Raw genomic sequence first — 25,448 nt, 5'->3', positions numbered from 1 at the left:
CTGACCCCATGCTCCTAGGTCTCATTCCTGCCCCCTCACAATGCATGAATTCACTTCACCCTCCCCACTCTTCTCCACTCATTCATTCAGATGCTTGAGTGCTAACCTGTTCTGAAGAGGTTTCCTCTTTCTGGCTTGGGTTGCTAGCCCTCTGACCATCTGAGCTTCTGCCCTCTATTCTCTCCCCCATGCAGCACCGAAGAGTAGTGCCCCTTCTCCATTACCCCCACCTCTTCTGCTCTCCCACACCCTACAGTCCTGGCCTCTCCTCTTCCTCTTTCCAAAACTGTTGTCATTTTCAGAAAAGAGAACTGAGAGCTTCTGGCTTAGGCTGGAAGGGAATGCAGTGTGCCCTAAACCTGGAAGTAGGGGCAGCCACCTGGGTCTCCGCAAACTAGGCTTTCAGGGCCTTCACGCAGGCAGGAAAGCCACATCTGAGTAGGACCGAGGGTGGGACGGGAGAGCGCCTCAGACTTCAGGGGTCAGTGTCCTGCGGCAATGGTTGGTTGGTGGGAAGCCGCCTGAGTGCAAGGGGCCCTCCCAGCCGCCAGGGGTCGCGCTGCAGGCGGTCGGGCGCTGGGCAGGCGCTGCCAGGGTCACGGCCGCCGGCCCGGGAGGTTGGGGGTGGGGGGGACCCGCGGCGTCCGCGGTCCGGGAGGGGGGAGGGGGGGGTGGGGGGAGCAGAGAAAGCGGGGCGCGCGGAGGAGCACCCGTCCCCCAGCGCAGTGGGAGCCGGAAGGGCCGTGCGGCGCGAGCGAGCGGCGCGGCAGCACAGTCCCCAAGTGGCGCAGCGCGGCGGGGACGCTGGGATCGCCCGGATCTCCCTCCACGGCGCCCCGCGCCTCGGCGCCCTCGGCCGCTTCTTCTTCCTTCACTCGTCGCCCCGGCGGGAGCCGCGCCCGAGTCGGGTGCGACATGTCCGGGGCCGGGTAGCCGCGCCGCCCGCCGGCCCGCCAACCCGCCTTCCGAGCCACCCGCCCGCGGGCCGGCCGGCGGGGGGAGTCGCGGGGCAGGCAGGTAGGGGCTGGACCGGGCGGGGCGGCGGGCGGGGAAGGAAGGGAGGGAGTGCCGGCGGGGCGGGGGCTCTCCCCCAGCTGTTCTCCGGCGCTGCACATCTGGTTCCGGTTCCTCTCTCCTGGGGAAGTGAAAGTGGAGGGGATGGTGCAGCCCGGAGTTAGCTAGCAGTGCCCCGGCGCCCTGCACCCCTCCTGCTCCCGCGGGTCCTAGAGCTCGAGCACCCCTCCCTCCGCTCGGGTCACGCGGCGGCCGGCGCTGCTGCCGTCACGTCTCCGGCCGCCTGCGCGGCCGCTCCTCTCTGCCCTCCTGCTCCTTCCTCAGCCTCCTCCCGCTCGGCGCGCCCTTTGCCCCAACACGAACTTCCCGCCGCCCGGCTTGTGGGCGTTGCGACCCGGAGTGGCGCCCCTGCCCCTTGCGTTCCCCAGGGAGAAAGGGCTGCCTTCTGCAGGACTCTTCCCTGGCCCGGTGAGGAGAGGCCCGGGTGCGGAGGTCCTGCCGATGGGGGCCACTCGCTCTTCTGCTGGTCTCAACCTCATGGCTCCCGCCTGCTGCCTTGGGCATAGGGCATAGGGCTCCCATTCGCCAGCACGGGACGAGGCATGGGGCTGTGTCCCAGAGCTAAATCAGGAGGCTGACGCTAACTCCTGGCTTCACCTCGCAGATGTGGAGACTAAATTAAGCTGGAGTTGGTGTGTGTATGTGTGTGTGTGGCCAGAGGCCAGGTTAAGGAGAGCCAGCTTGGCTACTGAGATTCCTTTGCCCCCTCTTCTCTTGGCAAGGGTGGGAGGTTAGGTAGGATTGTACATCCTGGATCCAGTCTGAGCCTCCTCTGCCTTGCTCCGGGTCCTTTAGTCTAAGGTTCCAACTTGGAATGATGCTGTGTTGGCACCTTCAACGGTACCCACCTCCCCCAGCACACACACACACACACACACACACACACACACACACACACACACTCTCTCTCACACCCATAGGCTGGCTTCCGCTGAGCTGCAGCTTCCCCTCCACTGTTTCAGGAAGTCACCTCCCTTCCCCTCTGAAGCGGCCCCCACGCCTTCGGTCCTCAGCTGCAAGCCACCCACCAAGCTCTTTCCCAGCTTCTGCACCCTGGGGCACTCTGGGACCCTTGGGGCTCCTACTCCCTGGGGTTGGGCCATGAAGGCAGGTGAGAAGAGTTACTGAAGACCCGTTGTGGGCCTGTTTCTGTCTCTGGGCTCCATGGAGGAGGGCTTGGGGATTGCTGGGACTGTCTCCCACTGCTGCTTTGGACTTAACTGGGGATACCTAAGGATCCTGGAGGTTGGAGGGCACTGGTTTTTTTGTCAGATAGTGGAGCTAAGTTAGGAAAAAAGGACACTTAAGTCTGGCGGAAAGATGCTTAAACCTTGGGTTTTGTGGAGTCCTCACAAAAACCTAGACGTGGGCTCTTTAAGAATATTAGCTGGCTCATGAGGTTCTTAGAATGTCAACTAGAGTAGGAAGGCCAGAAATCCATAAAAAGACTGTAAAGTTGGCATGATGTCATGGCCAGAAGGAATGATGTCATTGCAGGCCATTACAGAAAAGATTGTGATCTCTGTTGTTGGGGAGTGAAGAGGGGTGGGGTCTTTAAAAGGGATACAGAAACTATGATGTCAGAGCCCAGGTTAGCTGTGTGCGGTGGAGTGGAGTTTGGGTTCTTTGGGAAGAGGGCTGGTACCACCAAGAGGGAGGGTCCTGGTCTCTTTAAGGAGCTGTGGTGGGCTGTGAGGGCCTGGTGATGTCACAGGCGGGAGAGTTTAGGATTGGCTGACCACTGATCCTGCTTTTCCTTGAAAGGACTAGGAAGAGGAGGGAAGCAAGAGGGGGACTCCCTGGTTGCCATGGCAACACCAGCCTTCCTTGCTTCATCTCTCTCCCACTTGGCCATTCCAGATGCAGTGAGTGACGGGGGGGCCATGGCGGAGGAGCGGCCCCCCCGGCTGGTGGATTACTTCGTGATAGCTGGGCTTGCAGGGAACGGAGCACCCATCCCTGAGGAAACATGGGTTCCTGAACCCAGTGGGCCCCTTCGCCCTCCCCGGCCAGCTGAGCCCATCACAGATGTGGCAGTCATCGCTAGGGCCCTGGGCGAGGAGGTGCCCCAGGGCTACACATGCATCCAGGCTTCTGCTGGGGGCCACCCCTTGGAACTCAGTGCTGGGCTCCTGGGTGGAACTCAACCAGTCATCTGCTACCGGAGGGGGCGTGACAGGCCCCCCCTCGTTGAGCTGGGGTGTGTGCACCTACCCATGCTGGGACCAAGGGAGGCTGGGAGGAGATCTGGGGTGAGGCAGGGAGAGGTAGGGGTATGGGATGAGGGATGTGCAATGGGAATGGGAAGAGAGTGGGCTAGAGGCCGGGGAGAAGGGCCTGAAGTTGTGCGTACTTAGTTCTCACACAGATTTGGGTGCATATACTAGTGCTGCTACTTGCCAGCTACGTGACCTTAGGCAGGTTATTGAGCCCCTCTGGGCCTTTTCCCTTATCTGTAAATTGGGGAAAATAATACCTCCTCATAGGGTGGTTGAGAAGATTAAACGAGATAATCCATATAAGGGACTTAGCACAGAGTCAATAAATGGTAGCTTTTATTCTTAGTATTTATTAATGAGCTTGAGAACCATGGAAGGTTTGAGGAGTTGTTACTGATCAAGAAGTAGAGCCAAGGGCAGAAGAGGGACACAGGATTTTGGAGGGCAGAGTTCAGCAAGAAGTGGGCCCTGGTGTTAGGGTTTAACTAGGCTGAGTAGGTAGGACTAGGTAGGCAGATCTAGCAGGACTGGGGTCTTTCTCCTCTGTATTGGACTTTTGACATCTCTCTCTGTTCTCTGTGCCAAGGGTGTTGTATGAGGGGAAGGAACGTCCCAAGCCTGGCTTCCAAGTACTAGCTACGACACCCTACAGCCACTCAGCCAACCTGGCCCCTCCAGGCCCTGGGCACCCCCGCACCTACCTCACTTACCGGCGGGCAGCAGAGGGGGCAGGGCTGCATGCCCTGGGCATCACTGACCTCTGCCTGGTGCTGCCCAGCAAGGGCGAGTGCACGCCTCATACTTACTGCCGATTGCCCCGCAACCTCAACCCTGGCATGGTGAGTGGGGCCCTGAGCCAGGAGCTGAGACCTGCACCATCTCTGTGTGATGGTGTGGACACTGGGCACAAAGGGTATCTGAGGACCAAGGCGTCTAACGGCGGGGCGGGGCCCAGAGGCGTGACTCTCGTCTTGGGGGACTGGGATTAGTGGGAGTTATAAAGACAAAGCCCACGTAGGGGTGGTGGAGAAAATGAACCCCAGAAACTTTTGTTAGCTGTGTGTTTGCTTGTCTCTTGCCATTTCTGGGGCAGTGGGGCCCAGCAGTGTACCTGTGCTACAAGGTGGGCCTGGCCAAGGCCAACACGCTGGTGTATGAGGCAGGTGAGTAGCCCCTCTGTCTCTCCAACCCCTTGACCCTCTGTGTCCCTCTGCCCTGGTGCCTCTTGGCTGGTACCTTCAGTGTCCACAGAACTCACTTCCCCTTTGCCGCTTGGCCCTTCTCTGGGATCCCCTGCTTCCCTCCCCTGGAGTCTGATGGACCCTACTCCTTTTGGGTACCCCCCACTCTGCCGGGGGTGCAGAGCTGCTGGGCCGCTACCCAGAGGAGGACAATGAGGCGTTCCCGCTGCCCGAGTCAGTGCCCGTCTTCTGCCTGCCCATGGGGGCCACTATCGAGTGCTGGCCTGCCCAGACCAAGTACCCCGTGCCTGTCTTCTCCACCTTTGTGCTCACGGGTGCAGCTGGTGATAAGGTGGGTGTGCAGAGTGTGGTCAGGGGTCCGGGCTCCACAGGGCCCGCCTGACTGCCCCTCTGCCCCTGCCAGGTGTACGGTGCTGCCTTGCAGTTCTACGAGGCGTTCCCGAGGACCAGGCTCTCGGAGCGGCAAGCGCGGGCCCTGGGCCTGCTGAGCGCCGTGGAGCGCGGCCGGGCACTGGGGGGCCGAGCTGTGCGCAGCCGCCGTGCCATCGCTGTGCTGTCCCGCTGGCCTGCCTTCCCTGCCTTCCGCGCCTTCCTCACCTTCCTCTACCGCTACTCCGTCTCAGGCCCCCACCGCCTGCCCCTGGAAGCGTGAGCACGAGACTTCCCCGACACTGGGAAGGGTTATGAGTGGATCGGGAGGCCAGGAGAGATGGACGAGATTAGGCTGGGCAGGGGGAGCTGGGTGGGCAGAGGAGTGGGGATGGGGCTGTAGTGTGTGGCTGGAGAGTTGGTCCATCTCAAAAATGCTCCTGGCTGAGGGGCTGAGTGGGGCCTGAAATCCAGGCTACACTTGCTAGCTAAGTCCTGGCCAGGGGCTCTGCAGGCCCAGAGGGAATCTCTTTTCTGATTTGCACAAATGCTGTACATAATGGAGGCTCTGATGGCTCACACCGGTCTCGAGGTGGATCTCAGGGAGGAGTAAGGTTCTTGTGGACAGGTGAAGGAGAAGAGCAAATGTGGCTGAATGAAGTAGACTGGGAGTCTGCCTCTGACTGGACCCCTCTCTCCCCCAGGCACATCTCCCACTTCATTCACAATGTCCCCTTCCCTTCCCCACAGAGACCCCGCATCCTGGTTCAGGTGAGAGCTGGGGCTGAGGCTGGGGCTAGATGGGAGGAGGAGAATTGCCAGGGGCTAGTCTTCACCATCCTGACCTGTGGCTCTTCTGTCTCCCAGATGTCTCCCTATGACAACCTGCTCCTCTGCCAGCCTGTATCCTCACCCCTGCCCCTCAGGTATGTGCCCAGGTTGGGGGGGCTTTGATGACCAAGGACATGGTAAGTGCCAGGCAGGTGGGCACAGGTGTTGAGATGTGTGCAGGCTGGGCCCAGGTGGTGTCTGTGCCCAGTGACTAGGGAAAGGCCTCCTGCTGACTCTTCTCCCACTTTGGCATTGCCCACAGTGGTGCCAGCTTCCTGCAGCTGCTGCAGAGCCTGGGCCCTGAGCTGGCTATCACGCTGCTGCTGGCTGTGCTCACGGAGCACAAACTACTAGTCCACTCGCTGCGGCCGGACCTGCTCACCAGCGTCTGCGAGGCCCTCGTCTCTGTGAGTGCTACCCTGCCCAGACTGCCTTGCCTAGAGTGTTCTTTCTGGTGCCCCAGTCCCTGCCTAGATTCTCCTTACTTTTCTTTCCTTGGGGAGGGTTCCTCAGCCTTTTACCCTTGGGCACGACCTACAGGACATACAGCTTCCGTCAGGAGCTCTTCTTTGGAGCCCAACTCCCACAGCTTCTCTCAACAGGCACCACCCCCCAGGGCCAAGGCCCCCTCTCCTGCTGCCCCTATGCCCTGCTCACTGGTCCTCACTCCCTGATGCTTTAGATGATCTTCCCGCTGCACTGGCAGTGCCCCTACATTCCGCTGTGCCCGCTAGTGCTGGCAGACGTGCTGAGCGCCCCCGTGCCCTTCATCGTGGGTATCCACTCCAGTTACTTCGATCTGCATGACCCGCCTGCGGATGTCATCTGTGTCGATCTTGATACCAACACGCTCTTCCAGTAAGAGGGTTGGGTCTTGTCCAGGGGGTTTCGAGGTGGGGGGCAGGAGAGGGCTGGTGTATGCAGTGTACCTGCTCAAAAGGAGCCTCAGGCAAAACGTGGAGGAGGCTGGCGAGGAGCCCCATCACCCTTTCTTCCTCTGTTTATCTCACAGGGCTGAGGAAAAGAAGCCCCTCTCCCCTCGGATCCTGCCCCGCAGACCCTACAAGGTTCTGCTGGCTACACTGACAAACCTGTACCAGCAGCTGGATCAGAGTGAGGAGCGTGGGTGGGGGTGGGAGGCTGGAAACTGTCATTGACCTTAAACCTCCAGTTTGGGGAGGCCTGTGGAGAGCTGACCTTACTTGAGGAGGTTAGAGGAGTTAGGCTTTCATTTGGTGGAAGTGAGAGGAATTCAAATTCTAGTTTAAGCAAGAGGGAAGCGCATGTCACATTAATATTCCTGAATATGTCAGGGAGGTTGAGCTTGTCATTGGGGAGGCTTGAAACTGTTACCTGAAGGTAACTTTTTTTTTTGTAAATTCTTTTTTTAAAAAATTAATTAATTAACTTATTTATTTTTGGCTGCATCGGGTCTTCATTGCTGCGTGCGGGCTTTTTTCTAGTTGCAGTGAGCGGGGGCTACTCTTCCTTGCAGTGCGCGGGCTTCTCATTGCAGTGGCTTCTCTTGTTGCGGAACACGGGCTCTAGGCGCATGGGCTTCAGTAGTTGTGGCTCGCGGGCTCTAGAGCGCAGGCTCAGTAGTTGTGGCGCACGGGCTTAGTTGCTCTGCGGCATGTGGGATCTTCCCGGACCAGGGCTCGAACCCTTGTCCCCTGCATTGGCAGGCGGATTCTTAACCACTGCGCCACCCGGGAAGTCCCTGAAGGTAACTTTTTAGTTACTATTGGTACCAGGTCTGTTAGGACCTGCCGGTGGTGGGGTAGCAACAGTGACTTCTGTGTGAAGAGCAGGGTTGAGGCAAGCCCTACGGGTGCTGGCCCTGATTCTCAGGCTGCCCTGGTCCCCAGCATATACTGGACCCGAGGAGGAGGCCTCCCTGGAATTCCTGCTGACAGACTATGAGGCAGTGTGCGGCCGCCGGGCCCGGCTGGAGCGCGAGGTCCAGGGAGCCTTCCTCCGCTTCATGGCCTGCCTGCTCAAGGGCTACCGGGACTTCCTGCGCCCGCTCACCCAGGCCCCCTCTGAGGGGTCTCGTGATGTCAACAACCTCTTCTTCCTGCAGGGTAAAGGGAGCCTGTCTCTGCTTGGGGAGGGTGTCACGGGAGGGGTGGCCAGGGGCTGGGCCCCATGGGGAAGCCCGGGGGGACGGGGAATCACACAGTTTCTTGTTCCTTCACTCAGCACACATTTTTGTGGGCACCAGCTTTGAGCTGTATGCTCTTCTGGGCTTGGAGAGGGGATAAGGGTACAAAGATGAACCAGCTGTGGCCCTGCCCTCTGGGAAGCCCTGGGCTTGGTGGGGACACAGTGACGCCTGTGGTGAGCCACCCCCATGGGCGAAACTCTCTTCCCTTGGAGACTCCCCAGTCTGAGGTCCTAGGTGCTGACAGATAAAAGGGAGGGATTCCATGAGACTGTGGTGCTGGGGTAGCTGAGCTGGTCGGCTTGGCGTGTGGTGTAGTGGTGCCAGAGGGGCCAAAGAGGGGATGGCTTTGATGGCCTTGGATGCCAAGTTGGCAGGGAGCCAAGAAAAGGGTTCGGAAGGGGGTGCCTGTGGTAGGGACCCCTGGTAACCTTCCTCTCTGCCCCATTCTCACCCGTCAGGCTTCCTCAAATCCCGGGAACGCTCCAGCCACAAGCTGTACTCCCAGCTGCTGCACACACAGATGTTCTCGCAGTTCATTGAGGAATGTTCCTTTGGCTCTGCTCGGCATGCTGCCCTGGAATTCTTTGACTCTTGTGTTGACAAGGTATTGGGCATTATCCCTTCTCTTCATGCCCTTTGCCCTCTGCTCTCCTCTTGGCAGTCTCTGTTATCCCAGGTATAAACACTCTACATCTCCTCTCTGGCAGGGATGGTGCCCCTGGAGTTATACAGGGCACAGCCTATGCAGCATACGTGACCGGCCTCATAGACATACTGTCTTCCCATTCCTCACTCCATCCCCCAGCTCTGTCTCCAGGGCCTTGGTGGAATCTGGACCCACTACCTCCTTCCCTGTGGCTATGCTTTCCTGGGAGATGCTCATTCTCTTACCATCCTGCTCCAGGTCCACCCAGAGCAGGAGAAGCCTGACCCAACACCCTTGGTGGAGCTGGAGGAGCTGTCGGGAAGTGAGCTCACTGTCTTTATCACACCTCCTGAGGAGCCACCGGCGCCAGAGGGCAGTGAATCTACCCCCCAGTACTGGTGAGAGCCTCTTGTCCCCTCACTTGTTGTGAGGCCCCATAGGCTGACTTAGTGCCGAGTGCTCCTGATGTTGCCTTTCTCTGCCCCTCCAGCTACGATGGATTCCCCGAACTACAGGCTGAGCTGTTTGAGTCTCCTCAAGAGCAACCCGGGGCTCTGCCTGTGCCAGGTCCATCCCGTAGTGCCCCCAGCAGTCCTGCCCCTCGCCGTACCAAACAGGTAACCCGCAGGTGGGCCCCCCAGAGGCATCTGGCTCAGGCCAAGGGCTGCTGCTTCAGTTTCTTCATCTGTAAAATGGGTATAATAGTATTTACCCCATAAGGTTGTTGGAATGTTTCAATTATGTCTGGCACATAAAAGGCACATGAAATATTAGCTATTGTTACCACTGTCATCATCCTCATCTTCATTTTCTGAGCACTCTGGGAAACCAGGGGCTTGCTGCCTCTTCCAGGGCACCTGCCCATGCTCAAGCTAGGCATCTCTGCTTGGGGATCCTGGGCTGTGTGTGCAGCATCCCTCCCGCCTCGTCAGCGCACAGACCCTTCCTCAAGGAGGGTGCTGCTTCTCCCACACTGTTTTAAGATCTGCCCTGCCCTGGCATCGTACTCACCCAGGTGTGTCCCCTGCCCTACCTAGGAGATGAAGATCGCACAGAGGATGGCGCAAAAGTCAGCAGCTGTGCCTGAGCTCTGGGCCCGGTGCCTGCTGGGCCACTGCTATGGGCTGTGGTTCCTGTGTCTGCCTGCCTATGTGCGGTTGGCGCCCTCCAGGGTGCGGGCACTGCAAACGGCTTACCAGGTGCTGCGCCAGATGGAGAGCCGCAAGGTGGTGCTGCCCGACGAGGTGGGCACCCGCGCCCAGTCCCAGGGGCTTGTGCAGGCATGGGGGCTGTGAGAGGGAAACTTGGTGACCATGGAAAGCAGACGGGGAGCACGGGCACAAGTTGAGAGCTGGGCGGGTGCTCCATCACATTCACTGAATTAATGAGCATGTTCAGGGTGTAGCAGTAGAGACCGCAGGGTGGCAGCGTCAGCAGGAAGGGTAGGTGGCTCTGAGGCAAGCCCAGGAGCTGCCAGGGGCCAGTGAAGTCTGTGAGAATTGGGGAGGCTGGAGAAGGGTGCTCGCTGAGACTTGAGGATTTGGGTTGGGAGTGAGTCCGCTCTCATCCTGCGCGTCTCCTGGCCCAGGTGTGTTATCGGGTGTTGATGCAGCTCTGCTCACACTATGGGCAGCCCGTGTTGTCCGTGCGGGTCATGCTGGACATGCGGCGGGCAGGCATCGTGCCCAACACCATCACCTACGGCTACTATAACAAGGTACCTAATTTGGGGTGAGGGGGGGATGGCAGCCTGTGCCAGGTATGTGTGTGGGGAGGATGCTGCTCCCTGACACCTGCTGCTCTCCCCTCTCCTTGGAGATCGGGCCCATACAATCCAACAAGGTCCTGTCACCATTGTCACCCATTGTGCTCCTCTAGTGCCTTAGCACCTACAGACGGTTTTCTCATACTTGGCTGCTTTGATTTTCACCCACAATACTCCTGACAAGGAGGTTGGGCGAGTACTGCTACCTCCCGATGATAGCTAATAGTGGGAGCCAATATGCCAGGCACTGTTCCAAATACATTTTCCACATCAAATCATTTTATCTTTACCACAGCCCCATGAAGTGGAATGATTATTGTCCCCATCTTACAGATGAGGCCATGAGGTTGCAGAGGCTTAGTAACTTGTCCGAGGGACCACAGCGAGTAAGTTAGGGAGTTAGGGGATGCACACAGGCATGCCGATGTTTCCTGAATTCGGGCCCTTAACCATGATACTAACCTATATTTCCTGTTTTTTAGATGAGGAAACTAATGACCAAAAAAATGAACCGATTTCTTCAAAGCCCATAGTTTATAAACAGCAGAGTCTGGATCCAGGTTGTTGCTACTGCTTCTGGCTTCCTCTAGAACCCCAGGGTGGCAGCTGCCAACTGTCTCTTCTGGGCTCTTGTTCCTGGCTGAGCCACAGGCAGGACAGTCCTAGGCAGGATGTCTGGAGGAGAAGGTGGTCCCTGGGGCTCCAGGTCAGGCAGTTGGCGTCAGGCTGAGGCCAGGGTATGGAAGTAGGCCATCTTCATGGGCACTGTGCTTGGCAGGCCGTGCTGGAAAGCAAGTGGCCGTCTGGTACACCGGGTGGGCGCCTGCGCTGGGCCAAGCTCCGGAACGTGGTCCTGGGGGCTGCTCAGTTCCGCCAGCCCTTGAGAGAACGGCGGCAGCGGTGGCAGCATCAGAAGCAGGAGGAGGAGGCAGAGACGGCAGCACAAGAGGCAGGCGGCTCCCAGACAGGTGGGTAGGGGCTGGTGACACGGGCAGGGGGATAGGCATGGAGAGCTGGGGCTGGTCTAGTGGCTGGCACTGGGTGTTCTCAGAGTGGATAAACTATACTTGGCTGGTAACAAAAGAGACGAAGTTCTGCCTGGGAGGAGCCCTATAAATCCAGGTCCACGTAAGGAGCTCTGTTTTGGAACCGGGGGCTGGGTTTCTAGCTGGCTGCCTTTCAACCCCCTCTCTGTCTTTTACAGAGCCCTATCTGGAGCGCCCCTCCCCTACCCGCCCCCTTCAGCGCCAGACTACCTGGGCTGGGCGAAGCCTGAGGGACCCTGCCTCGCCTACGGGGCGCCTGGTGAAGAGTGGCAGCCTGGGTAGTGCCCGAGGGGCACAGCCCACTGTGGAGGCTGGCGTGGCCCACAGTGAGTGCCCTTGTCCCACACCCCAACCCTCAGCCCCGTCAGCTTCCCTGACCACTTGCCAGTGAAAGAGGGGAAGGCCAGAGCCAGGATAGACGGGTGGTGCTTTGTGGTGGGCACCGTAGATGCTGAGGGAATCTTGCCTGGACTGTCACCATGGTGGGGGCAGTGGTGCCAGAGTCTGTACAGCCAGGAATTGTGTTCACTCAGTTCCTGGAGGAGGGGCTGGACTCCATCTTCCCTGATTCTTTTCTGCCCTGTAGTGATAGAGGCCTTGGGGGTACTGGAATCCCGGGGATCACCTGTGCCCTGGCACGATGGAAGCCTCTCAGACCTGAGCCTGACCGGGGAGGAGCCGGCACCTGGAGGCAGCCCAGGGGACACAGGCTCAGCCCTGAGTACCCAGTCCACTGAAACCCTGCAAGGGCCAAGTGGGCGGGTACCCAAGGATGGCTGGCGTCAGGATGAGGCCAGCACCCCCCGAAGAGGGCTGGGTGCCCGCCTCCAACAGCTGCTCACTCCTTCCCGCCGCTCCCCTGCCTCTCGTGTTCCCCCACCTGAGCTGCCCCCTGACCTGCCTCCCCCAGCCCGCCGCAGCCCCATGGACAGCCTTCTGCGCCCCCGGGAGCGCCCTGGATCCACTGCATCCGAGGTAGCCAGTGAGGGGAGGGTCCAGACACTTGAGCACCAGGAGGCCTGGGGAGGAGCTGCTAACCAGGAGTGCCCAGAGAGGGCCCTGAGGGGTGGCTGAAGCCAGCATCCTGGGTGAAGAGGAGCATGGGTGTGGCTAACTACGCTTTCTCATGTGATGGCAGAGCTCAGCCTCTCTGGGCAGTGAGTGGGACCTCTCAGAATCTTCTCTCAGCAGCGTGAGCCTTCGCCATTCCTCAGAGCGCCTCAGTGACACCCCTGGATCCTTCCAGCCACCTTCCCTGGAAGTGAGGATAACCCCTCCCATGCAGATGTGCTTGAACACACACATACACCACACCCATTCACTCTGTCAAAGGCAGGGGTTGGGGAGGAGGTGGGAGGAGCCTGGGCTGGGATGTGAAGATGAGAGGGGCTGGGGAAGGAGCACGGGCTCCTGAGCCTAGAGGCCAAAAGGGGCCTGCTTCCTGGGGTCTTCTTGCCTGCAGATTCTGCTGTCTAGCTGCTCCTTGTGCCGTGCCTGTGATTCCCTGGTGTATGATGAGGAGATCATGGCTGGCTGGGCACCTGACGACTCCAACCTCAACACAACCTGTCCCTTCTGCACCTGCCCCTTTGTGCCCCTACTCAGTGTCCAGACCTTTGATTCCCGACCCAGGTGCCCAAAGCAGGGCGAGTGCTGTGGGTGGGTCAGGGAGGTGGAGGTCCGAGGGCTGACCCTCCTCCTGCTATCTCGCTGCAGTGCCCCCAGCCCCAAGCCTGCCTCTGCTGGTGCCAGTGGCAGCAAAGATGCTCCTGTCCCTGGGGGCCCAGGCCCTGTGCTCAGTGACCGCAGGCTCTGCCTTGCCCTGGATGAGCCCCAGCTCTGCAACGGACACGTGGGGGTAAGGGCTGGGCCAAAGGGGCACGAGCAGTGTGTGTGTGTGTGTGTGTGTGTGTGTGTTGCCCTGTGGGTGGCCCCAGTGGTGCTGGGGAGAGGTAGGCATTGAGGGCAAGGGACGTCCCAGAAGCTGTTGGACATGGTGGCCCAGTGGGAATTGTGGCTCTGAGGATGGGGCTGTGGTACATGCCCTCCACTGCCCTCTCGCTTTGTGCCTGACAGGGTACCTCCCGGCGTGTCGAGAGTGGGGCATGGGCGTATCTGAGCCCCCTGGTGCTGCGTAAGGAACTGGAGTCGCTGGTAGAGAACGAGGGCAGTGAGGTGCTGGCGTTGCCTGAGCTGCCTGCTGCTCACCCCATCATCTTCTGGAACCTTCTGTGGTATTTCCAGCGGCTACGCCTGCCCAGTATTCTGCCATGTCTGGTGCTGGCCTCCTGTGATGGCTCCCCACCTCCCCAGGTCAGTTCCCTGATATGGTCCCTGCTTTCTCATCTCCCAGCTCTGTTTCTCAGTCCTCTGTGTCTTCAGTGCTATAGAAAGAGCACAGGCTTTGGAGTTGGTTGTACCTGGTTTGATTCCCGGCCCTTTCACTTCACTACTCTGAGCTACAATTTCTCATCTGTAAAATGGCATAAGCGCTGCCCCCCACCCCCACAAACAGGGCTGTTGTTAAGGCACCTAGTGTAGTGCCTGGTACCCAGAAAATAATTTGTTATTGTTCATCTGTTTATTGCTCTATTCATTGCACCAATATTTATTGAGCACCTTTTAGGTTCCAGGCAGAGCTTTAGGCACTAGGGATGTAGCAGATTACAAAACAGAGTCCTTGCTCTCATAGAGCTTGCATTCCCATGGGGAATAAGAGTTCCTTTCTCTCTTCTCTTTGACTATGTCCTGTAATGTCCCTGTCTCTTGGAATAACGCCTGTCCATTTCCTGTCCCCTGCCTCCCACTCCATCAGCCTCTCTCCTTTATCTTGGCTCCCTGCAGGCCCCATCTCCTTGGATAATGCCTGATCCAGCATCTGTGCAGGTGCGGCTGCTGTGGGATGTCCTGACCCCTGACCCCAATAGCTGCCCACCTCTCTATGTGCTCTGGAGGGTCCACAGTGAGTCTGGTATTTGGCCTAGGATGGGAAGGGGAAGGTCCCAGACTTAGAGTGTTCAATAATCCTGGCTACCTTCTTTTTTTTCACCCAGGCCAGATCCCCCAGCGGGTGGTATGGCCAGGCCCAGTACCTGCATCCCTTAGTCTAGCATTGCTGGAGTCCGTGCTGCGCCATGTCGGTCTCAATGAGGTGCACAAGGCTATAGGGCTCCTGCTGGAAACTCTAGGGCCCCCTCCCACTGGCCTGCACCTACAGAGGTATCGTGTTCCTATCTGAGAGGTCCCTGGTCTGTCCCGGGCTCCATACCCCCTTTATCTCACTTACACCCTTTTGTCTCCACTCCAGGGGCATCTACCGTGAGATCTTATTCCTGACATTGGCTGCTCTGGGCAAGGACCACGTGGACATAGGTGAGGGAGCAGGCAGGGGGCTGAGGAGTTTAGGGATCTGGGGCCAGGTGTGGAAGCTTGGAATCCTAATATACTGACCTACCTCCACCCTCTTTCCTAGTGGCCTTCGACAAGAAGTACAAGTCTGCCTTTAACAAGCTGGCCAGCAGCATGGGCAAGGAGGAACTGAGGCAGCGGCGGGCACAGATGCCCACCCCAAAGGCCATTGACTGCCGAAAATATTTTGGAGCACCTCTGGAATGCTAGGGACCCTTAAGCTTCCTTCTCCAGCCTGGGCTGAGGAGGTGAGGGAGAATGGATTCTAGAGATAACCTGCTTCCCTGTTGCTTTCATAGAGGAGTTGGGAATAGGCTGGGAAGCATGCCCAGCCGTAGGCTCTGAGTTGGGGCAGCAGGAAGAGGGACCCACTGTTACCAAAAGTCACAATTCCCCTATCTCCAGCCTGCCCTCTGTGCTCATGTTGATGTTGGAGGAGGCCTGGGGGGAGCTGGCACATTTCTGTTCCACCTCATCCTATACCAGGAACTCCTCTCCAGGGTACCCACAGATCTGCACTGCCCTGGTCATTTTATAAGTTTTTGTTTTAAAAAACAACTAGAAAGATACAGAGCTACTGAGCCTTTGCCCTGAATGGGAGGGAGGGATGTCATTCCCCACCAATGATGGTCCCTCTTCCCTAGAATTGCCGAAGGAGCCCAAGGCTCTCCATGCCTTTCTACCTTAGTGTTTGTATTTTATTTTAAGTTATTTATTCTGGAGCCACAGCCCCCTTGCTTATGAGGTTCTTATGGACAGTGAGAAAGAGAAGGGAAATGGGGCCGCATGGTCCAGTGGTTTGTAGCTCCTTGAAAGTTAGGAGGTGGGAGCTAGAGGAGTCCCAGGCTCCCCTTAGGAAAAACTGGTGCCCCTCTAGCCCTGATCCTGCCTGTGCACTCCACCCTGGGGAATGCTTCACCCACCCAGGGCCCTGACTGTGCAATAAGGGATTGTTCCTTGCGAAGTTTTGTTGGATGTAATATAGTAAAAGCTGCTTCTGTCTTTTTTCTTCTGCCTCCTGTTCTCTGAGTCTGGGATAATGGTGGGGGATACCTCACTTTTTCTCCTGGCTGCACATCCTCCTTTACACCCTTTCGTCCCTTGCTGCCTTCAGGCACACACTGCTTTCCCTGACCAGGTCTGGTACTGGTCCCTTGGGGCACAGGGAGTTCTTGGAGCAGGAGAGGGGTGAATCCGGTGCTGGCTATGGTGGTGCCAGTCTGTGTGGTACTTCCGGCCCTCCCACACAATCACCCCCTTGTCCCTCATCTGTACCCCACACAAAGACTCCATTCTCTGGGGGCCCTGAGCTCATCTCTGCCTTCTTTCCTCTCCCCACAGCTTCCCCCTCCCAACTTCTCCAGTACCTCCACAGGGCAGCTCTCACGCATCCTGGGAGCCCTGGAACTCATTCTAGGCCTACCTTAGTTGCTCTAGCTGAAGGCAGTACTCTTCCAACCAGGGTCTCAGCCTGGGGACAGCACCGGGAAGACAGGGGCAAGGATTAAGGGGCTCACTGCGTGTGGGCGTCAGGCATCCAGGCATCATTTTTCTAATCCTTTTGGTCCACTCGGATTTCTCCCTTTCTTTCCTATATAATGAAATAAACACAGGAAACACTCCTAACAGAGCTGCAAAACCAATTACCAAAGGGAATTAGCCAACAAAACAGAAATATCTTGGGGAAGGAGGGCAGGAGTGTCAATGGAGGAAATAACTTACATGAGCCTCTAGTGCAAATTCCTGGGGGTGGATATTGGTGGATGAAGAGAGCCATACTACTACTGAATTCTGGGACCTTCAAGCCAGAGGATGCGTCCCCATCCTAACTTGAGCAGTGTCCTAAAGGAGCTGCAAAGGAGGGGCTTAGGAAATGCCATCTGTTTTTGCCAGAGACTAGGAGATGCCTTCTTCAGAGGGGAACCCTCATGTCACCCCAGGTTCTGATCAGACCTCACTCCCTAGAATCAAACTTTCCCTGTATCATCCCCAACAACCTTCTGCAAAGTTGAGTGACTTCCTTCCTGAAAACATGTTTCTGTTGAGTGTAGCATGCCCAGCTGTGCACTGAACCGTCTGGAATTATAGAGAGAATTTGGGGGCTCAGTCCCTACCTTAATAGAGCATACAGTCTTCCTGGTCTAGAGTGCCCCTTGCTTCACAAATGATAATGATGACTCTGCCTCCCAGCTTGTGCTTCTCATTTTTCAACAGGCCTATAGTCAGGTGGGTGGAACTACAGAATTCTTTAACCGCGAGAGTGTCTGGGGATTCCAATAGCAAAGTACTCACCACAGCATCTGACATCTCTGTCCTGTGGCTTAGGGAGCTGTATGAGGGGCAGGATAAGTCCAAATTACCTGGCCCCATTTCTCTTCCCTGACTTCAGAGCGTGTAGGTTCGAGTATGACAAATTTTAGTTAAATCTTGTCTCTGGCACTTACTAATTTTATTACATCAGACAAGTTACTTAACTGCTGTGCCTCAGTTTTTCCTCATCTGAAAATTGGGGAGGTTGTTCAAAGATTAATTATATAATCTACATAAAGTGCTAAGCACACTCAATAAATGTTAGCCCCAAAAAGAAAACGAACAAATAGAGCCTGCATAGGGCCAAGTCATGTCCACTACACCAGTGGCCTTGCTTATCTGTCTTTCTTGGAGCTTGATTGCTCCAGATTGAAAGTTCCCCCTCCACGGCCTGATTTTAATTTTGCTGAAAGGCATTTTCTCAGGCCTCACTAGTATCTTCCTCAGGCTGGTATCTTCCACCACTGTGTTTCTCATATCCTTGCAGCCCTTGAAGAATGGCCCTTCAGACAGCAGAGAGTGCACTGAACTGATAATGGACAAAGCAGCAGGTTAGGGAAAGAGGGCTGTACCTTCCATGAGGGCAGTGACTTTGTCCTATTTACTGTATATCCCCAGCACATAGAAGAGTGTCTAGTCACATAATAGGTCTTGTATCGTGTGTGAAATAACCAAGCCAGTGAAGGAATTAAAATGACATAATTTTCAGTGTGGTATAAGACAGGTACTACAGGTAGAATACCAATCGAAGCTGAATTTTGAACTAAGAGGGTGGAATTGTTGGAAAAGTGAGGAAAATTCTCATAATAGTTAATATTATGTTTACCGAGTACTTACTATGTGCTTAGCACTATCCTGAGCTTTTGTTTTTAAAAATATTTATTTATTTGCAGGTCTTAGTTGCAGCAGGCGGGCTCCTTAGTTGCAGCACATGGGCTCCTTAGTTGCGACTCGCGGGCTCCTTAGTTGTGGCATGCGAACTCTTAGTTGCAGCATGCACGGGGGATCTAGTTCCCTGACCAGGGATCGAACCCAGGCCCCCTGCATTGGGAGCGTGGAGTCTTACCCTGCGCCACCAGGGAAGTACCCCTCTGAACATTTAAAATGTATATTTTATAATCCTCACCATTACCCTATGAACTAAGGTACTCATCAAGCATTCCCATGTTAAAGATAGGGAAACTAGGGCATAGAGACTAGAGGTTAAGTAACTTGCACCCAAATCACACAACCGGTAAGAGATCCAAACCCAGACAGTTGGACTCCAGAGACCATGTTCTTGGAAAGAGAAGGTGTTTTACCCACTTTAGAATTGGGGCATGCCTCTGCACGTGTGTGTGTTCGGGGGCCCACCTGTATTTTTGTGGACATGTCCTTCATTAGTTTCATTTCTATTGCACAGCATGACTTCTAAATGATTCGAAAAACACATTCTAGTGCTTCTGGAACCAGTTATTTCTGGGTTCAAACCACTGCTTAGTCACTAATCAGCTGTCTGACCTTTTCAAGTTCCTTAGCCTCTCTGAACCTGTTTCTTGATCTACCTGGATTCAAATTTCAGCTCTGCCACTTACCATGTGTAACTTTGGGCAAGTCATTTGATCTGTACCTCATTTTCCTCATCTGTAAAATGGGGATAACAGCATCTACCCCACAGAGTTATGAGGAATAAATAAAATAACCCACGCATAGCTCTTAAAAGAATAAATAAGGATGCATATATAGAACAGTGCCTCAGTCTCTTTTCCCAAAACGTTAGCTATTATTATTCCTTCAACACACTGACTCTGATAATTGGTCCCTATCCTCAGATGCTCAAGAACAATACTTGTGGTAAGTGCTCGAGAAACGCTGAGAGTTTAGGTGGGCCTAACTGCTTTGGGGAAGTAGGGAGGCTAGCAGGAGTTGGGCCTTGAGTTAGGTGGAGTCGGTGGAGTGGGAGGCTGTTTCCCTCACTGTGAACCTGACCAGACCAAGAGATCCCGAGGGAAGGAGCTGCGAGGGCTCTGCACGGCGTAATTTCTCAGCAATTTGGCTAGCTGCCTTTTTTTCTCCTGTCGTGGTTCAGTCACGACAGGGCCGTGCTGGGATACAATGAAGACCAGGAAGCTCAAGGCCTTTGGCAGACGGAGACAGGCCACGCCCCAAATAGACTGCAAGGCCCGAGCGCCTCAAGCTACTTCTATCGTGAAATTTCTGGATTCTGTCGCGATGAAACACCACCCAACACAGAGCCCAGCGCTGTTCGCCAGTCTCCATCTTTAGAATTGGAAGAACGAGAGCAGGCCAAAGGGGAATCCCGGTTTTGGGATACTGGGGTACGGCGGCTGCCTGGGGACCAAAACGTCTCTAAGGTAAAGTTGCAGCCTGAAGCGATTTTTTGACCCCCGACACTTAATGGGCTGCTGAAGACCCGGATGTGTCTGGGACTGGCCGAGGTACCCATTAACGCGCCCCCGCTAGACCATCCCCCTCCTCCGTTTACGATTGGATCTTAAGTACGCCAATCATCACTTCTCCAGCCACTCACTCTTCAAGGGTGGGGTGTAGCCCCGGCATCCCGTCTTCTATTGGTGTGGTCGAGAAGAGGAGGGCGGGGAGGCCGGCTCAGGTCGCCCAATGGGCGTCGTGGCGTGTGGGGAAGGCGGAGTCGAGGCGCTTGGCAGCTGCCCAATCAGCGTCCTTGTTTGTGTGGTGCCGCCGCCGCCGGTGCAGCCGCCGCCGCCGCCGCTGCCCCCGTCTGTACCGCAGTGTCTGCTCCGCCCGCCCGCCCGGGTCCGGCCCGCCCCCCTCTCCCACCCCCGCCCCCGGTCCCGTCAGCGGGGTCCGGAACCTACTGTGCCGTCGCCTCTTCCTTTTTCGACGCCGCCGCCGCCGCCTGAGGAGGCGAGCTAGCCGGGAGTTACACCGCCACCGCCAGGTGAGGAGCTTTGGCCTAGGCCAGCCTGGCCGCCCGCCCGCCCGGGGGCGGTGAGGAGCGAGGAAGGGAGGGAGGCTGGGAGGAGGCGGTGGTGGCGGAGGTGGGGGAAGGGAAAGGTGGAGGGGCGGGGGGAGGGGAAGCGCCCGCGAGCCGACGCCCGCCCGCGCGCCCCCGCCTTGCGTCCCCCTCCCCCCACCCCGGCACCGCGCGCCCCCGCCTCGCGCTCCCCCTTCACCTCATCCCCTCCCCCCGCTCCGCGCGCGCGCCCCGGTCTTTCACTTCGGCCTCGCGCGCCCCCAGCTCGTGTCCCTTCATTTCTTCTCCTTTTACTCTTTCTCCCCTCCCTCGCGCCCCGTTTCCCCCGCCTTCCCCGCTTTCACTCACTGCCTCAGGCCCGCCATGCTCCCCTCCTTCCTCTCTAGCGCGCCCCCCCTTAACTCTCTCCACCCCCAGTGGTGCCCTCAGGGTGCGGGGGCCGCTCCCTGCTCTCAGTCTTGTGTTTGCTGGCGGTTGGGACAAATGGGGGATCCTTAAGGGTGAAGGAAGCACGGGATGATTACCTTTCTTTAGGCGAAGGGATCTGGAACGCAGAACCTTTACTCCTTTATTTCATCGTTTACCGTTCCCTCGTCCTCCCTTAGAAGGGAATTGTCTAAGCCTGTGTGGGTACTTGTCTTCTCTAGGGACTAAACTACCCCTTTCTTCAGCTGGGCTCCTGGGACCCACTGGATCTGTATCCCAGTTCAGTGCCTGAGGTTCGATGGAACTAGAACTTACCTTTTCCTAAACCAAATCCGGACTTAGAGTACTTTTTGCCTCCCAGCTCTCAATTACACCAAGGAGCTAGCCACTCCTATGAGTGCAGAGCTTTCGGTGCCATTCGCCGGCCCAGGCACTTTCCCCCTTCATAAAGGTATGGTAGCCTCTTTGGATTCTTCCCTAGCATCAACTTCCCTCCACACACAAGGTGTTAGTTCATAGGGCTGGCACTGAAGTGGAGATGGAGGCATTGATGGTGGGTGGGTGGCATGTGGATGCTAACTGAGCTAGCTATCAGCCTCTTCTGCTGCTGTCATCTGGAGAATCAGGTAGCCTTCCAAGAACCAGTTTTCTCATTTCTGATAAATGATTATTTAGAGGGCTTTTGTGTGCGTGTGAAGGAGCTGGGAGATGCTTAACGTAGTGTGTTTCAGCAAAGGAAAAGAGCAGTGCTTTCAGGCCAGACTGAAAGAGAGATTTGAACTTGCAGCATCTGGAGTAAAAGCCGGTTTAACAGATCTATGTTGGGAGAAGAGCTGATGCTTTTGAGTTTTTAAAACATTTTTCTCTCAAAATTATTTTTTAAAAAGACAATGCATGCATGTGATTCAAAGTGAAAAGAAGTCTCTCTCTTTCTCACCTGTGTCCTCCAGCCATCCAGTCTCCGTCCCAGTACAGATGACTTCTGATTGTTTTCTTGCAGCAGCGTGCTGTCTATATGTTGTTGTCTGTATGTTGGAGATTATCCTATTTGGGAGTTTAGTGCTAACTTTAATGCTCCTTCTTTGATACACTGACTTAAACTCTTCCTTGAGATAACCATTTGGATTCATATTTTTGGTCTTGGAGCAGTCTCGGTAGAGTATTGTCCTGGAGTAGCATTTCTGTTGGTGCTTGGTTGGGGAAGAGGCTACTGCTGGAGCTGGTAAAGGTGGTGCTATGGACAGGCTTAATATACTTTGAGGGAAGGCCCACACCTGTTGGAAATGGTGCTGCTTTTTTGTGACTGATATTCAGTCTCTGACTGTTTTGGAATGGGCTGTGTCAAGAATAGTCTTTCCTTGGGCTTTTTAAGCAGATGGGCTGTATAAATAACGAGTTAATGGGAGTACTGATTTGGTAGTACTGTGTTCCGTTTTAAGAGGAATATAGTTTTTTAGCCTAGTGGCAGTGGTAGTCATCACGGTAAGGAATGAAGTAGATAAGTGTTAATTAGCAGGAATCAGAAGGCTGGACCTTTAGGCTGAGTGACCCGGTTTGAGAAGAGGTGAGGCTTATGGACTTTTGTCCTGCCTATTCCTGACTTGAGAACACTTTCGATGAGGTGAGAGTGATGAGTAGCTGACAGCAGCATCCATCTTTATGACACTGTGGTTTGCCTTCCCTGCCTATGTGTGATGTCTGTTAACTTCCTGTTTAGAGGCAGTCCCAGTAGGGTCTGAATAGAGGCTACATTCAAATACTTGTCTAGGAACAACGTTAACCAGGTTCCCTGATCAGCACTTCAGATGTAAGTTATGGCAGTAACTTTTACTGCTGTGTTTAGCGTAAGGCCGTAGGGTGGTGGGGAAGGGAAACGTGAGAATTCTGTTCTGAATTTCATAGTCTTAAAGTACATTCAAAAGTCTGTGTGCTGCCTGCCTCCCCTTTTTTGGACTAATGTCTCTCCTTACCACCCACCGCCCCCACCTTCCCCCCCCCCCCACCCCGCCTGGGCCTGGCCAGATCTCCAGGTTGGGTTTTGTTTAGAGAACAGCAGTGTGGAAGAGTCAGTGTGTCAATAATAGTATCCTAATCTTCTGCTGGGACCTCTGGATTAAGCCTTATCTTGTATGTTGTATGTAAACTAGGCCTGTTGTTATTCTAATTTAATTTTATTTATTTTTGGCTGTGTTGGGTCTTCCTTGCTGTGTGCGGGCTTTCTCTAGTTGCAGAGAGCCGGGGCTACTCTTTGTTGCAGTGCGCAGGCTTCTCATTGCGGTGGCTTCTCTTGTTGCGGAGCACAGGCTCTAGGCACGTGGGCTTCAGTAGTTGTGGCACGTGGGCTCTAGAGTGCAGGCTCAGTAGTTGTGGTGCACGGGTGTAGTTGCTCCGAGGCATGTGGGATCTTCCTGGACCAGGGCTCGAGCCCGTGTTCCCTGCATCGGCAGGCGGATTCTTAACCACTGCGCCACCAGGGATGTCCCTCTTGTTTCAATTTACTGATTCTTCCTTCCTTCCTTACCTCCCCCACCCATCAAGCTGAAGGTGCGTATTTAGGGGAACAGCAGCTGTGCTGTCCTGGTTTCTAGACTCAGGAGCATATTCCATGTTAGCCACCTCGTTGGGAGTCATGCTGACAAGTAGCCCCTCTGCACTCAGCTCAGGATGCTCATTTAGTTCATTGAGAAAAGCCAAACCAGCTTTGGTTGATTAAAACAATTGCTAGAGAAATCATGATTTGAGCCATACTGGAACTGAGGGACTTTCTTCTCCAGACCACTTGCAGTACTTAAAGCTCTGCTTCATTACATATTAAGGCACAATAGCCAGGCATTTTCTGAGACAGTTTAGAGGGGAAGAAAAGAAAAGACAGTCAGATTGACTATAAATCTAGTCCTGGCATAAAGCTGTTCACCTCTTGCTCAGGAAAAATCTAGCCTGTCAGGCAGTGCCACACAAAGTTGCAGTTCTCTTGCATTGGCTAAGCCTGAGAAAGGATACATAAGGAAGTTCAGTTTCTGTTGAAAAGAACTGGCTTTGTGGGGGAAAGCTTCTATTAGCCATATAGTTTGTTTTATCTTTAGTAATCCCTGTGACGTTTTTTCTGTAGGGACTGGTTGGGGATTTTGGTGGCTCCAGAGTCCATGAAGCAGAGAGCCTCCTATATTTGCGTAGTAGTGATGAAAGCCTCTGAAGAGTAGATTTGATTTGAAATGCTCCCTCTTCATGTTCCATCTTTTACCTTTTCTTTTATGGATATATGAAATATCCCTATACAGTTTGAGTTTATTCAGTAGGAAAGGAGTGACCTAGGATCATTAAGGGCTTAACCAGTCTGATATACTTCTAGATGGTTACTCAGTAATGTTTGATGTTTCCCTCAAAATCCTCTGGTCTTTGCCGTAAGTTGCCATCAACTGGCAAGACGCTATCAAGAGTTCTGGGTTGTAGTACCAAAAGCAACAGATGAATGAGGACACATATTTTGTTAATTTTGAGGTATGAAATGGTCAAATCCCAGACCTCAAAGAGTCGTCATAATTGTAGAAGCTTCTTTGACTACATGTGAACTTAATTGTTATTAAAACTATTAAGGAAAATGACAAAACTTTGGCATTCCTGAGCCATTCTCTTGTTTTTTTTTCACATCTGGCTAGTATACATTTTTAAAAGTAATTCAGGTTATCGTTACTTGAACCTGAAAGTCATGCTTTAAGCCTCCTAATAAAGCTTTCTTGATCTTGTCTCATTTACGGGGAAGGTGGAGTTTGTAATCTCCCCAGAAATAGGCTGGAATATTAGGATTTAGATTAGACTTTAAGATTAGTAAATTCTCATTATGGTTGTGAGGGATTAGAAGTGTTAATTGGAGAGGTTGTGCATGTCTAACCTAGAAGGTATTTATAAAGTTAGCTTTTTGAGGATATTTAAATTCACACTTCCTTGGAGGGAGTTTGTGGGCTAATAAGTGGCAAATTGGAATAACAGAACACAAGCGTAGAGAGTCTAGAAATCCCGGGTCAAATCCTAGCTTTACCATTTATTAGATACAGGATTTTGGGTAAGCCTCCTAAATTTTTTTTTTTTTGGCCGCGTGGCTTGTGGGATCGAACCCAGGCCCTCAGCAGTGAAAGCACGGAGTCCTAACCACCGGACCGCCAGGGAATTCCCAAGCCTCCAAATTTTTGAACTCCCGTTTCTTGCACAGTAAAAGCCAGTCTTTACAGTGGGCTCTAAGGTCTTACGTGATCTGCCTCTCCCTACTCTTCTCTTTTTGATCTCCTGTCATCCTCCCTTTTGCTCACTCCATTCCAGCCACGTTGACTTGTTCCTTAAGTGCATCAGCCACACTCTTTATCTCAGGACCTTTGCACTAGTTATTCCCTCTAGTGGGAAATAGCTAGTTTTTTCCACAGAGATAATACAAATGACTAATTTTCTTACCTTCTTCAATCAAGCCTTTGTTAAAAGGCACCTTTTCAATGAGACTTTATCCTACCCCTATTTAAAATTTCACCTTCAACTTCCACTCCTCACTGGTAATCCTTCTCTGTTCTTTCTTTTTCATATAGCACTTACAGCTTTCTAACGTACTTATTTGTTACGTTTATTGCTTATTGATTCCCCTGGTATGATGGAAGGTCTATGAAGGCATGGATTTACTTTGGTGTTTTGTTTAATGCCTAGTGCAGTGTTTGGCATATAGTTAATACTCAATAACTATTTCTTGATCAAATAGGAATAATAATTTTTCCTAACCTCGTATTTGTTTATAACAAAACTATGAAATGTGGTAAGCATGATACAGGATATTAAAATGTTTTTTGAACTTTGAAGCATTATACAAATAATGGTAAAATGATTGCCTTCCCATTGAAATGGTAAATAATACTTGATTATGGAAAAAAATCTTCATATATATTCACATATATTATCACATTTCCTAAACTCCAGCGCTCTGTTTCCAGTTGTCTACTTTGTGCTGGACGTATCCATCTCTGTATTCCATTGGTACCTCAAGCTCAACGTT

General features: G+C 54.2%; 2 protein-coding genes across 12 annotated transcripts in view; both read left to right on the top strand.

The window, feature by feature from the left end:
- Window positions 1–693: 693 nt before the first annotated feature.
- DENND4B (DENN domain containing 4B) lies at window positions 694–15,735 on the top strand. 8 transcript variants are annotated; one of them, XM_036870362.1, is made up of 28 exons: window positions 694–1,017; window positions 2,935–3,274; window positions 3,880–4,132; window positions 4,387–4,456; window positions 4,657–4,826; window positions 4,899–5,143; window positions 5,569–5,635; window positions 5,732–5,790; window positions 5,958–6,102; window positions 6,378–6,553; window positions 6,708–6,808; window positions 7,564–7,779; window positions 8,321–8,466; window positions 8,767–8,906; window positions 8,999–9,125; window positions 9,546–9,752; window positions 10,097–10,225; window positions 11,052–11,241; window positions 11,478–11,645; window positions 11,906–12,297; window positions 12,458–12,580; window positions 12,782–12,951; window positions 13,036–13,177; window positions 13,396–13,632; window positions 14,164–14,281; window positions 14,373–14,538; window positions 14,627–14,691; window positions 14,792–15,735. In XM_036870362.1, the coding sequence occupies exons 2-28, from the start codon at window positions 2,958–2,960 to the stop codon at window positions 14,935–14,937; spliced, it is 4,485 nt and encodes a 1,494-aa protein (XP_036726257.1). In that variant the 5' UTR covers window positions 694–1,017; window positions 2,935–2,957; the 3' UTR covers window positions 14,938–15,735. The 8 variants fall into 8 exon arrangements, 7 of the variants coding, with proteins under 7 accessions (XP_036726257.1, XP_036726266.1, XP_036726272.1 ...); XM_036870371.1 differs by lacking the exon at window positions 694–1,017 and adding an exon at window positions 1,036–1,482; XM_036870377.1 differs by lacking the exon at window positions 694–1,017 and adding an exon at window positions 1,686–1,706.
- Window positions 15,736–19,816: 4,081 nt separating this feature from the next.
- GATAD2B (GATA zinc finger domain containing 2B) overlaps window positions 19,817–25,448 on the top strand; it is an 82,352-nt gene continuing 76,720 nt past the window's right edge. For all 4 annotated transcript variants that reach the window (XM_036856596.1, XM_036856579.1, XM_036856588.1 and 1 more), the window contains exon 1: window positions 19,817–19,957. The gene's annotated coding sequence lies outside the window, so the exon portion shown is untranslated. The remainder of the gene's footprint in view (window positions 19,958–25,448) is intronic.

The sequence above is a fragment of the Balaenoptera musculus genome, chromosome 1 (genome assembly GCF_009873245.2).
Source record: "Balaenoptera musculus isolate JJ_BM4_2016_0621 chromosome 1, mBalMus1.pri.v3, whole genome shotgun sequence".
In the NCBI taxonomy this organism is placed as follows: Eukaryota; Metazoa; Chordata; class Mammalia; order Artiodactyla; family Balaenopteridae; genus Balaenoptera; species Balaenoptera musculus.
Note: the sequence above shows the minus strand (reverse complement) of the source record. Positions and strands in the feature narration are given on the sequence as shown.

Bases quoted from the DNA above. Each gene is read 5' to 3' on its own strand.
- DENND4B (XM_036870342.1), top strand. The intron at 6,809-7,563 runs GTGAGGAGCGTG...CCTGGTCCCCAG, and splicing joins GTACCAGCAGCTGGATCAGA to CATATACTGGACCCGAGGAG. The intron at 12,298-12,457 runs GCCAGTGAGGGG...ATGTGATGGCAG, and splicing joins GATCCACTGCATCCGAGGTA to AGCTCAGCCTCTCTGGGCAG.